Consider the following 14,389-nt stretch of genomic DNA (forward strand, 5'->3'; position numbering starts at 1 on the left):
GGGTAGTCAAATTATATTCAGCGGCAGGAATTGGAAAAAATGTCTAGTATATAAGTATAAAATAACACTACAAAGACTTAACTATTTAAATAGTATAATATATATTCTTTTATTTAAGTTATAAATGTTAAAATGTCATGTTTCTGAATGCTTTAAACTCTATTAGGGGTTAAAATTGTGCAAATGATAAACTTTTACTCCATTATGGCCAATCTCTGCAGTAACTCCACAAATTTTATGTATTTTGAACTGTGTGGCTATCTAAAGCTGCGGTCACACTGCACTTTTCTCCTCATAGACTTCTATTCCTACGCACGCGAATGTGCCAGACCAGAAATGCAAGGTTGTGTGGCAAGTTTCGCTGTTCACTGCATTGGAAAGTTCAAGCTTAGTGGACTCTGACCTGCGAAATTGCATCACTTGCTCAAACTAGCAACCTTCTTGCTGTGAGGCAACAGTGCTAACCACTGAGCCACCATGTCACCATAACAAAAACACAACACAATTTCCTCAAAAAGCAAATAGCTTTGTTAAAGGGTCACGAAACACCAAAACACATTTTTTGAGCTGTTGACAGTCGTATATGTGTCCCACACGGCTAAAAACACTATTAGGACACCTATATTTCACGAAAAAGTGTAAATTGGTTGTTTTTGCGTTATTTCAAGCAAATTCGTACTTCCGGTTTGAAATTAGTTTTTGAAGCTGCGTCACGGCCATGACATAAGAGCGTGTATTCCAGCGTGTAGACTGGACGTCTGAGCCGAGTGTGTCTTATTAAGTCTTACAGTGTGATGCATTAATGCATGGGTAAGGCTTGGTTCAAACCAATCAGCGCGCTCTATTGTGCAACTTCATTAATATTCATTACTGTCGCAGTGTTTAGACGACAGAGACGCCACGTTGTGTTGGCAAAACAAGCGTGAAGTGTTGCTTTTATAGTTTGCTGCAGTTAAGTTTCGTTTTCATTTTGTCTCTGTGAGAGCTCAGACTCACGTGTGGATTAACAGTGTACGCGACGCTCGACAACAATACTTACGTGAATAAGGAGGATTATTGTTTACCTGAGAGCTGTTCTCATCTGCAAACGCTGAGATCCGGATTCGCTTGTAGTCACCTCTTAATAAAGACGCGGCTCTAGTGGCTGGTGATTGTCCCGTCTCTACAGATTTGGTAAGTAAGCGACCAGTGCTCTTTGTTTATTCAGTTATTTCATATCGAACAAACTATTGCACCGAGTGTAAACATGTTAGCACCACAACCAAACTTTAACCTCGTGTAGGGGTTTCACCGCATTTAGTGACCGGAATAACACACGTGGCTTTCTGACGCTACCTGCCATGTGCATTTAAGTTTCTGGGAAATGTTGAGTTTTTTTTTCTCTCATTCGCCATGCGGTATCAAACACTGCATGAAAAATACACGCTTAGGGCAGTTCCTCGAATCAAAGATCTTGTTTGTCGCGAGGGACATGAATGAATTTCCTGAATGAAAGAGCCAAACTGCAGTAAAGTCCACCATTTAATAATTTGGCAAATAATTCGACTACAGATGTCCATGTAAACACAGTCACTTTCTCCCGTGTGTGTCCCACACCATCCCTCTTTAGTTCCTCCGACACTCCAGCCTAAATAGAGCTGGACATGCCCACTTTTCTGACTTTTTCCAAAGTAGAGGTGTGAAAACAACCTGCTGAAACGAGGGGGTTTCATGGCCCTTTAAAAAGGTTTATATCCCCTAAGACCTTCATTTATCTTCAGAACACAAATTAAGATATTTTAGATGAAATCCGAGAGCTCTTGTCCTCCATAGACAGCAACAGTAACAAGATGCTCAAAGTCAAATTGTCAGACTATCCAACTGTAAGCATACAAAGCTCCAAGAATACATTGGTGCACCAAAAGATCTGTTAAAATTAACATGTTTTCTTCCTCATCAGGTTTTTAAGGAGCAAATCTACTACATGCTGTATGATGTATAGATTCAGCAGCACATAATGTATAAGCATCTTATTACCTACTGTATAGTAAACATGCACTCTGACCTGAGCCAGCAGAAGACAAGACATTAGCAAACAAAGTCTTTTTTTTTTTTTATTTGGTACACAAACATGTTCTTGGAGCTTCGCTTGTATACATGTGTGCTATAGTTATTGACACCCCTATGGATTCATATTCATATATTTTTGAAGTATATTCCCATTAATATTTAATATCCGTTGTACATCTGGGTTATTAGGAACAGGAAATTGTTCAACCATGACCTCCTGTTTCACAAAGCTATATTGTGTGGTGGTAACACACAGAAACACACTCCATCACAATGGGAACAGAAAGAACAGATCAAGCTGTGATCTGAGGTGATAGGTCGTTGAAGTTCACAAGATGGGAACATTAGTGTTTTTGTTAGTATTTTAAGCAAAAAATCAAACAATAAAGAGATTTTGTGTTCGCTTCAATAGACTTAATGTCAAAGAAAGTATGTAATTACATGCATAGTCTTTGTTGCCTTATTAATGATATTCAAATGCTACATAATGCATATGATATGATGGGAAAGCAAAGCAGCAGTTCTTTTAGTATCAGCACTTTAAATTGGGTAAGAATCAAGTATTGTAATTATGACACAGGGCATAGTAATAGAGTGCTCGACATTAATGAGTACATCCCATTTTGAAAATGAAGTGTCCAAGAAGATGTCGCAAATATTTACATGCAATGATCCTGTGACTGTTTAGATGTCACTGGAGAAAGGATGAGGGATTTTTACTGTATGATGACCGAAACGGCCAAATGGCCTTACACAATCACTAAATCCACTACAGAATGTTACGTTTTCACACACAGGCAGAAATTGCATGTAAACGCTTCAAATGGGCTACTTTTTACTCTTACTTTGAGTATTATTTACAACAAATACTGTTACTTAACACTACCTGACAAAAGTCTTGTTGCCTATCCAAGTTTTAGGCAAACCAAATAATAACTTGACCTCTAGTAGTCCATTTGGTATCAGAAGTGGCTTATATGAAAGGCAAAGGCCTCTAGATTGCGCTTATTTTACCAAATAAAATATGATCATGCCTTGATTTTTAATTAGGACAGTAAAGTCTGACATTGCTTAGACAACAGTCTTGTCACTTAACAGTAATAATGTACAGTATAGAATATAAAGTCTTGGTGCAGTGGAAAAATAATTGATATTGTGTATGACTCCCATAAGCTTGAACGACTGCATCCATACATCTCTGCAATGACTCAAATCACTTAATAATAAAGTCATCTGGAATGGCAAAGAAAGCGTTCTAGCAGGACTCCCAGAGTTCATCAAGATTCTTTGGATTCGTCTTCAATGCCTCCTCCTCCATCTTACCCCAGACATGCTCAATAATGTTCATGTCCGGTGGCTGGGCTGGCCAATCCTGGAGCACCTTGACCTTCTATGCTTTCAGGAACTTTGATGTGGAGGCTGAAGTATGAGGAGCCCTCTCCTTGTGGTTTGATGTTATCATCTCTCGCACACCCCCATACTAAATGTAACCCCAAACCATGGTTTTTCCTTCACCAAACTTGACTGATAACTGTGAGAATCTTGGGTCCATGCGGGTTCCATTAGGACTTCTGCAGTATGTGTGATGATTGGGATGCAGTTCAACAGATGATTCTTCTGAAAAATCTACCTTCTGCCACTTATCCAAATTAACAACTACAAGTCAAGTTATTATTTGTTGCTCTTACAACTGAAATCGACATCAAGACTTTTGTCAGGTAGTGTACTTGCGCTACATTTTTTGGGCAAGTAATGGTTCTTTTACTTGAATATGAATTCTCTGTACTCGTTCCACCACTGATCACAACAGACTGAGTCAGCTAACCAATCCCTGAGCAAAGTAGACACTCAGAAAGACAGGGTTTGGAAAAAAGGCAGATCCTGAACAAACTATTTCAGACACTATAAGAAAAGAAGATACTCTGCAATAGATATTATGATAAATTTTGTTTATCTCTTTCGTATTTTACCTTAAATTTTGGATTGTGAAATAAACTTGCTTTCACATTCGCGTTCTTCAATGCAAAAAATGCTTTTCTTGCTGAGATTTTTTGTCTTGTTTCTAGTCCAAATATCTAAAAATTCTTAAATCAAGAAGCATTTTCTAAACAAGCAAAACGTATTGTCTTGTTTTCAGAAATAATATGCCAAAATTAAGTGAGATTTTCCTTAAAACAAGCAAAATAATCTCATGTCAAAAGAAATAACAAGATTATTTTGCTTACCCCATTGGCTGATTATTTTGCTTGTTTTAAGGAAAAACTCACTTAATTTTGGCATATAATATCTGAAAACAAGGCAATATATTTTGCTTGTTTAGAAAATGCTTCTTGATTTAAGAATTTTTTAATATTTGGACTAGAAACAAGACAAAAAAATCTAAGAAAGAAAAGCATTTTGAAGTGTTCTGACTTCTTTGCAGATGTTTAAATCGCGTCTCAAGATGCGTATATTCTCACAGGCATTCGTTTTTTACAGATATTACAGTTCATGTGTTTTAATTTATTGATATTGTCATTGCAACCTTTTTGCACAGCACTTTGGTGAGCCTTCACAGTTTTAAAGGGCTTTTTAAATAAATGATTAATTGACTGTAGGGGCAGTTTATTTGTCACGGTGGGGAGGCGTCACAAAAGTGTGAAGATGACAGAAATATAAAAGTGGAATGTGAAAATATTTATTATTTCTTTGTAGATTTAACTCGCTTTCTTGGCAAGTGGTAAGCGCCAGGAGTTTGTGGTGGGATCGCTTACAGATGATGCATGTGAGATCCTTCAAAACAGCTGTGGAGAAAATCTGTGGGAGAGTGATAGTTTGATATTATCATCATGTTCGAATGAAGCTTAAGATTAAAGAACAAAGATGCACCTAGATCTTATCATAAATTATACTGTCAGATCGTCAGCCTTTTCTCATTCAGTTTTTTTTTTTTGTTCCTAGTTCTTCTCAAGTCAGTTTTAATAGCCTTGGCTTACATTTCCACCATGAAGGCAGTGAAATACAGGGGTGTTCAAAACAAAACAACAGACACTTGCACTGGATGCACACTGTGCCAGCGCGCCACAAATCCTCTCACATCCTAAAACGAATTTATCTTCCTCTTAAGTGCACGCCTTTGACATCTCAGTACTTCCCATGAGTCCCCAGAAAGCAGAAAGCCCTTCCAGGAGAGCAGAAAGCACCTGTTTCTGATGGTTTGGCCATCGTATTGGCAGGAAAATCAGATGAAGTAGAGAAACAAAGAGCGGACCACAGCTAACTCGTATAAAAATGCTTGAACTGTCAATCTCAAAAGCCCTCGAGATAGATTGTTAGCATCACAGCTTTCCATGAAAGAGTATCATGTAACTTCATATATCACACCTATATAAAACACAATGCTTTTCTCGGAATTCACAGCTGCATTTCAGCTGTGTTCGCTTTGCTGTTGAGAGAGAAAGAGGAGTAATGTCAGGTCTAGTCAAGTCAAAGCATTATTGTCTTCTTGTCCATATTTAGTTAAATAAAACAACAGGAATAATGTCAGGTCTAGTCAAGTCAAAGCATCATTGTCGTCTTGTCCAAATTGAGTTAAATTAAACAACATTCCTCCTGAAGCATAGTGCTTCATGAAAGCAGAGCTGCATGAAAGCAACACAGATCTAAGTAAAACAAGCTCTTTATAAAGTGCAGGTTTCAATAGTGTGTAAGCTTGACAGCTGCATCAAGTCAGCACCGTTCCAAAGTCAAAATGTTCATAATGATTAGCTTTGCATTTTGAGCATCTGCTCCGTTAATCCTGAACTCTTCAGAGTAGTTATAATAGTCTGTTTATGCATGCATGCTTGTAACTCTGACCATATTGGGTGCGCTGCATCATTTATGGACTTTGCTAAGCCTTCGGGAATTGATGTACTGCCCCCTCTACTGGTTAAAGGACGACATTTCAATGAAACGTTTAAAGCATAGGTCTCAAACTGGATTCCTGAAGGGCCGCAGCTCTGCATAGTTTTGCTCCAACCTTAATCAAACACAGCTGATCCAGTTAATCAAGGTGTTGAAGATTACTAGAGACTATTAAGCAGGTGCGAGTTGGAGGTGGATGGAGCTAAACTATGCAGAGCTGCGGCCCTCCTGGTATCAAGTTTGAGACCTATGGTTTAAAGCAGGGTGCCCAAACTGTTTTATGAAGGGCCAGAAATCAAACTTGATTAAGGGTGGTGGGCGAAGCTAAATATACCAAACTGTATTACGTTAAAGTTGCCATAGTAACTTTCTAATTTAATAATGTTTTAAAAATATAAAGAAAAAATTAATCGTATTATTATATACTCTTTTTACATTTTATATTGTATTTCAATTGGAGTTCAATGTTTTTTTATTTACAAAAATAATACATTTTCCCTGGACAGTGACATTTGTCAACATCTTAATGTTAGGTGTGAGTTTGAGGTGGTTGGAGCTAAACTGCAGAGCTGCGGCCCTCCAGGAATAAAAAAAAAAAAAAAAAAGTCAAAAGTATTTTTAATAAAATGTTTAGTAGCAGCCATATGACTGATGCCTGATGTTTATATAAATCCTCCAGCTTGCTTTAGCACTTTTGGAAATCTTCTAAATGTGTTTTTTTGTATTTAAATTATAGAAACTTTATGGTTTGGTCATCCGAAGTGCCTTTTTCATTTGAACAGTAAAGAAGATTTGATTTTTAGCCTTTGGTAATTATTAAATTACAATGCAAGTCAATGTCTACTGCCACTTTAAGAGTAAAAAAAAAAAACACCTACAGGCAATACAAATTTAACACATGTGGCTCATGATAATACATTAAGGTCATATGAAGCGAAATGATTGGTCTGGGAGAAATACTATTGACATTATTATGTTTAGCCTCAATTTCCTGTTCTTAGCTGACAGAAATGGCACCCGGTGGGGTCTTCTGCTGCTGTAGCCCAGGGGTCACCAATCCTGGTCCTGGAGGGCCGATGTCCCTGCAGGGTTTAGCTCCATCTTGCCTCAACACACCTGCCTGGATGTTTCAAGTATACCCAGTAAGACCTTGATCAGCTTGCTCAGGTGTGTTTGATTAGGGTTGGAGCTAAAATCTGCAGGACACCGGCCCTCCAGGAACAAGTTTGGTGACCACTGCTGTAGCCCATCTGCCTCAAGGTTAGACGTGTTGTGCATTCAGAGATTCTCTTCTGCAGACCTCTGTTGTAATGAGTGGTTATTTGAGTTACTGTTGCCTTTCATAGGCTCGAACCAGTCTGGCCATTCTCCTCTGACATCAACAAGACATTTGCACCCACAGAACTGCTGCTCACTGGATATTTCCTCTTTCCAGAGCCCAGATCCCTCTCGCTAAAATGTGCATCTGTAAAAAGTAATTGTGTCTCTATAGAATACTTTAATAAGTGCACTCCATTCACATACATCACTTTTAAGACGTTTTTGAAGCTTCAAGAGTTTTGGGGGAACAGAGGAGTAAGAAAAGCTTCATTTAAGTCTCTAAGATAAACAACCAAATTTATAAGTCTTTGGAGACCATTTATAAATGTAAACATGGTTTAAATTCAAACTAATGTTGGTCTCAGATGATTTAACTTAGTAATGTAGATAACAAAAACACCAAAACAATCACACTGGTATCTATACAAAAATGACAACATTCAATTTATTGACATAAATACACCATTTTCATGTCCAACACTCCAATCAATGAAAAAAAAGCATTAAGCACTGTAATGGTCTATCTATAGTACACATACACAAAATGCCTATGTAATACAGGTGATGCCTTTGTCCAGTATGTTTTTGACCAGATCAGGCATTTGATGGAGTTTTTGCTATAGCAGGTATAGTAATTGTCCATCAGCAGTCTGAAATAAACATTCAAGACCCTCTGCCACAAGAGTTTTCCTTATAATCAGCCCATATGCAGTACTTGCCCTCCACCACTGACCATTATTATTATTAGTCCATTAGGAAATGGTGCATGTTCTGTTCATGCCTTCTATTGTGTTTTCTTGTGGTTCTCTCTGGCCGCTTTTCTCTTTAATTGCAATATCTTAAGTTCTGTCATGGTTGAGAAGGTCCTCCATACCCAAACAGCCTAAAAGCACAGACATTGAGTTGAAATTAAACACAGAATAGTTCACCTAAAACTGTCAAATGATATGAGACGCCATGTAGGATTTAAATAAAACTTTGCGTATCCCCACATGCATATACACCTAGAAGTTTACTCACACATACACTTACCGGCCACTTTATTAGGTACACCTTACTAGTAGCCGGTTGTAACCACTTTTTGCCTTCAGAACTGCCTTAATACGTTTTGCCGTTTATTCAACAAGGTATTAAAAATATTCCTAAGAGATTTTGGTCCATATTGACTGGATAGCATCAAGCAGTTGCTGCAGATTTCTCGGCTGCACATCCATGATGTGAATCTCCCGTTCCACCACATCTCAAAGGTCAATATTGGATTGAGAACTGGTGACTGTGGAGGCCATCAGAGTACAGTAAACTAGTCATGTTCAAGAAACAAGTCTGAGATGATTTGCGCTTTGTCATGGCGCATTATCTTGCTGGAAGTAGCCATCAGAAGATGGGTACACTGTGGTCATAAAGGGATGGACATGGTCAGCAACAATACTCAGGTAGGCTGTGGCATTGACACGATGCTCAATTGGTACTAATGGGCCCAAAGTGTGCCAAGAAAATATCCTCCACACCATTACACTACCACCACCAGCCTGAACCGTTGATACAAGGCAAGATGGATCCATGCTTTTATGATATTGACGCCAAATTCTGACCCTAACATTGCAGCAGATATTGAGACTCTTCAGACCAGGCAACGTTTTTACAAACTTCTATTTTCCAGTTTTGGAGAGCCTTTGTGAATTGTAGCCTCAGTTTCCTGTTCTCAGCTGACAAAAATGCCACCCGGTGTAGTCTTCTGCTGCTGTAGCCTATCCATCTCAAGGTTCGATGTGTTGTCATTCAGAGATGCTCTTCTGCAGACCTCGGTTGTACCAAGTAGTTATTTGTGATATTGTTGCCTTTCTATCAGCTCAAAAAAGTCTGGTCATTTTCCTCAGACCTCTGGCATCAACAAGGCATTTGTGCCCACAGAACTGCCTCTCACTGGATATTTTCTCTTTTTCTGACAATTCTTTGTAAACCCTAGAGATGGTTGTGCATGAAAATCCCAGTGGATCAGCAGTTTCTGAATTACTCAGACCAGCCTGTCTGGCACCAACAACCATGCCATGTTCAAAGTCACTTAAATCTCCTTTCTTCCCCATTCTGATGCTTGATTTGAACTGCAGCAGATCGTCTTGACCATGTCTAAATGCCTAAATGCATTGAGTTGCTCCCATGTGAATGGCTGATTAGAAATGTGCATTAGTCTGACATGTGTACCTAATAAAGTGGCCGGTGATTGTATACTATTGGATGTTCAAAACGACATATTTGAAACTTGCATTTATATACTTATAAACTTGATGCATGAATACACCCACACTTGCAGTGCTAACCACTGAGCCATTGTGCTACCTACTGTAGTATTATATAATGTTAAAAATATTCTAAACTTACCACAATAATAACAGTGTTGAGCAAGAGCGGGACAGAGTATACCAAAGATATGAACATTCCTTTTGAGTCAAAATACTGGAACTTTGAGAAAGACCTAAGAACAAAAAGGAGACATATTGAGTAAAACCACTAAATGTATTTAGCATTGTTGGTGGGATGTGGAGAATATATAACAATAATAATAATAATCACCTCCAATTCATGGCTGCCAGCTCATTCAGGTATTCTGCACTGTAAACCATCGCAACTGCAAAAGATTGATCACATTTATACCATAGTCCAAAGGTGTCCGCATCATATTACATATCCTTATTATAAACTCACACACACGTTGAGCTAGACTTTATTGTAGGGGTGTAGGGATGGTAAGGGAACAGTGGGATGAAGGGGAAGGGAAGTAAGAGGATAAACAGTGAACAGGTAGGTAGGTTGATCGAGCCTCCTACAATGATTCCCAGAGACTCAGCGTGGGGGTACCGTCTCTGTAATATTTTATTCATTAAAAGTCCTTATAACCCTTTCTTTCCCCTGATTCAACCTAGGAGTGAAGAGAGGGTTATAAGGACTGTTAATTGGAAGCAAGGAGGAAGGGTTGGTGGGTGGGGTTGAAAACAAGAAGAACAGTGCTAGAAAGCTGGGGCCTGTTTCAGTAAGGAGGTTCAAACAACTCAGAGTTTTAACTTGAACTCTGAGTTGATTTACCGAGAGATTAAAAACTCGGAGTTTTCGGTTTCAGAACAGCTGATCTGAGTTGGGTCAATCAACTTCGAGTACACCAACTCAGAGTTAGGCGCGCACACCGTGACTTTAAAAAGGCATTATCAATGGAGCGCAGACATTACGAGTGACTATGGCAATATCTTATAAAAGAGATCACCATTTCTTTCTCCAGCTGAACTTGATGTTCTCATGCAAAGTTATAGCAAATATGAGTGTATATATTTGAAAAGAAGCAACCATCAGTGAAGAAGAGACAGTTAGCGTGGGAAAACAGCTGCTCAAGTTAATGCCTAATTTCACTTTTTAAGTATTTAAATATTTAAGTATAATAAAATAAGTAATGTAATTTGTGACGTTTATATTTTTTTAAAGCTTTTTTATACATTTATTAGTTTTAAATGATTTAACAGTGCACTTGTGTGTCTGCCTTTTTTATTGATCAAGTGATAGAGGTTAATATAACATTTAGAAGGTAAGCAGTAATAAAAATAATTTTTAGAAAGAATAATAATCCCATTAATCTAGTAACAGTGCATGTCGAAGGTGAATTTAGTTTAATTATTTATTAAAAAGGATAAGCCATTCTAGTACAGTTCTTCTGTGTGTGACTAAAATGTAGGCAATAGCTATGTTTCCATCCAAATATATTACATAAATTTATGTGCAAAACTGGAATATTGCATAAAAGATGCGAATAAAATTCCATCCAACGAGTCAAAGAGAAAAAAATTGTCACTTCCTGATTAAACTGGCACCAAATATCAACAGCAAAAACAGAATTTACTGTGGTAGAAGAAGCTGCGTCAATTAATTCTTTATTTAGCCTAATTAATGTACTTGCGCCTCGATGTCAGAAGACAATGCTGAAACACAATGAACACGTGGGGGCGTCTGAAGCCATGAGACGCGGAGACTCACGCACCAGACGTTCGGAGGTAATTAATAATATACACTAATACTGAAACAGTTAAGGCATTTTAGAATGACTAAAACAATATTTAAGACATGTTACAGTGTGCTCAGCCTGCTGGTTTGTCCATTTACACACATTATCATATGATCATGATCTTTTTTTTAATGTACATAGCATACTGTAATTTGTTTAGTAAAAGTGTTTCCATCGTAGTTTATGCGCACATTTTCTATCGAATAAAAGTTTATCCTACTCAGTTATGCGCGTTTTTTATACATATTTTAAAAAGTTATGTGCATCATGACGTTTCTATCAATCGTTTTTATGCACGTATCCAAAATGAGCATTAAAATAGGTGGGTGGAAACATAAGGCTAAGGCGAGAAATACCGCTTCATCTTTAAAAAAGGGGAGGAGACAGACAGAAACTCTGAGTTTAGAGAATAAAACCTGCTTCTGACCAGGTTAGATTCACAGAGTAAGTTACCACAGTAACTGACTCTGAGTTAAAGTTATCTCTCTTTCAGAAACAGGCTTGACTTACCCTGCTTTCTCGAGTTTAACAAACCTGCCATTTTGAAACGGAAAACCCAGAGTTTCTCTCATTTCAGGGTTAAAATACTCTGAGTTTTCAGTTAACCTCCTTTCTGAAACAGGCCCCAGGTCTGCCTTAAATAAGTTTTAGGGAGTAGGTGATTGATTGAGGCAAAGTGAGGCGTGGTCCCGCTGCCGAACCTTTGTTAACTCTATTAAAGTCATTTAAATAAGAGTGAAATATCTACTATTGTTTCAAATCATATGTAGGAAAATAAAACGTCAAAATATGAATGAAATGATATAACACTGCCATTCTGTGTAACAGATATATTTATGTGAAAATAAACTACCAAACTTTTTAAATGTATAAAATAATCAGTCATCATAATACTTTCATTCATTTATCTTGTTTTCGGCTTAGCCCCTTTATTAATCTGGGAACGCCACAGCGGAATGACCCGCTAACTTATCCAACATATGTTTTACACAGTGGATCCCCTTCCAGCTGCAACCCATCACTGGGAAACATCCATACACACTCATACACACATATCCACCACGGCCAATTTAGCTTACCCATTTAGCGCATGTCTTTAGACTGTGGGGGAAACCGGAGCACCCGGAAGAAACCCACATAAAACCGGGGAGAACATGCAAACTCCACACAGACATGCCAACTGACCCAGGCGGGGCTCGAACCGCGACCTTCTTGCTGCGAGACGGCAGTGCTCACCACTGAGCCACCGTGTCACATCTTAATACATTTTATTATATTAAAAATATTACAAAGATATTACTGTAAATATTACTGTATGAAATATGAAAATATTTATTTATTTATTTTATTTACCTATTATATTGTCTCAAAAATTGTCAGTATAAATGTGTGTATGTATGCCTGTGTGTGCACATGTGTGCAAGAGAGCAGGGGCAGACTAGCCACAGGGAGCACCTGGTGGCCTGCAGCTGGATATTATTGATCTGGCCTGCCACCGTGATTTTGGCCTGTCCCAGTCCGCCCCTTCAAGAGAGTATGAGTGTGTGTAAGTGTGTCTTTGACTGTGTGTAAGTGCGCACATGTATGCAAGAGAGTACGAAGTACGAGTGTGTGTGTGCGTTTATGACAAAGATTGTATGTGTGTGTTGATGAATGTGCGTCTGACAGTATGAGCATGTGTGTACCTGAATGTCCCGCACTTTCTCCATGTGTGCCTCCATCTATCCAGCTTTGTGAGTGTGTTAGTGAATGTGTGTACCTGTATGTCTCTCACTCTATGTGTGTGTGTGTACCTGTATGTCTCTCACTCTATGTGTGTGTGTGTGTGTGTGTGTGTGTGTACACAATACAAATATTTATGCTATTTTTAAGAAAGAAATAAAGTGTTTGTGTGTCTTTGTAAGTATATATACATATATTTATGACAATAGTAATTAGTTTTCATCAGCTTTGAATGAAAAAGTCTGTCATTTTAATGTGCACATTCTTTTAAATGTTCAATAATTATTTCACACTGTGGGGTAAATGACTACATGTATTATAATTATTCAAATATAACAAGGTTCAAATAAATATAAACACTCACCCATCAGGAGAAAATGACAGATCTGAATGCGGTAGTATTTGCAGGACAGGAGGGTGAAAGCAAAACAGAAGACATGAAAGGCCAGCAGGGCCATCAGCCAGGGCTCAGACCAGTCAACCTGACAACAAAATCACATTATTATTATTATTATTCAGATAAAACAAACTTATTTCATATTCCTTATTTAATCCACGTGCTCTCAAAAAAAAAACAACAACGACGCGACTCCATGAACCATCTCTGTATGTGAGCAAACCGAGAATCTAATGTTACTCACAGACTGTAGGAAAGTCCATATTGATGTGATGCGAACATTGCTGAATTTATCGATTGGGATTGCGCTGGCGTTTTTAGTGTTTGATGCTGTCATATTATTTGATTACACGCCACTGTGCTAGCAGCTAAACCACAATAACAAACACTTCCGCAATCGTCACTTTTTCCTCTTTCGTTCTCGACCGAAACTCCGCTTCACCGATGGATGGCGCTGTTACTCCTCTAAAAAATCTGAGAAGATACTTAAGGCAAAATATAAAAGATTTAATTTCGAATATCTTTTTTATAAATTTTGGCATTGGGTTTGAAATATAGAGTATAAAAATTCCCGCATTAAGTTAGAAGTAATAAAAACGTGACAAACGAATGAAAAGACATTTAGCGATTATATTAGCGGCATTTCAAGTTAAAAGTTCTCAGCAAACTTTTATTTTTTATAAACAGCTGAACGACAAACTTTTTCACTGATTTTATCCAGCAAAACCTAATTTTCATAAATTTTAAAGTGGGATTGATGTAAATTGTATTTTTTTTTTGTAATGAATATGAGGAATTTCCCAGAGATGGGTTGCGGCTGGAAGGGCATCCTCTGCGTAGAAACTTGATGGATAAGTTGGCGGTTCATTCCACTGTGGCGACCCCGGATTAATAAAGGGACTAAGCCGACAAGAAAATGAATGAATATGAGGAAACGGCTTTACACTTATTTTGGCATTGTCATCAACTGA

The 14,389-nt window shown here is 38.0% G+C and overlaps 1 protein-coding gene across 1 annotated transcript; it reads right to left on the reverse strand.

Annotated features, from left to right (window-relative positions):
• Positions 1-7,686: 7,686 nt before the first annotated feature.
• Positions 7,687-13,820, reverse strand: tmem18 (transmembrane protein 18). The gene is given in 5 exon segments (NM_001005601.2): positions 7,687-8,137; positions 9,634-9,727; positions 9,826-9,880; positions 13,386-13,503; positions 13,663-13,820. Coding segments are annotated over 5 exon segments (459 nt in total). The 5' UTR covers positions 13,756-13,820; the 3' UTR covers positions 7,687-8,038.
• Between the last annotated feature and the right edge of the window lie 569 nt (positions 13,821-14,389).

This window comes from Danio rerio, chromosome 23 (genome assembly GCF_049306965.1).
Source record: "Danio rerio strain Tuebingen ecotype United States chromosome 23, GRCz12tu, whole genome shotgun sequence".
Taxonomy (NCBI): Eukaryota; Metazoa; Chordata; class Actinopteri; order Cypriniformes; family Danionidae; genus Danio; species Danio rerio.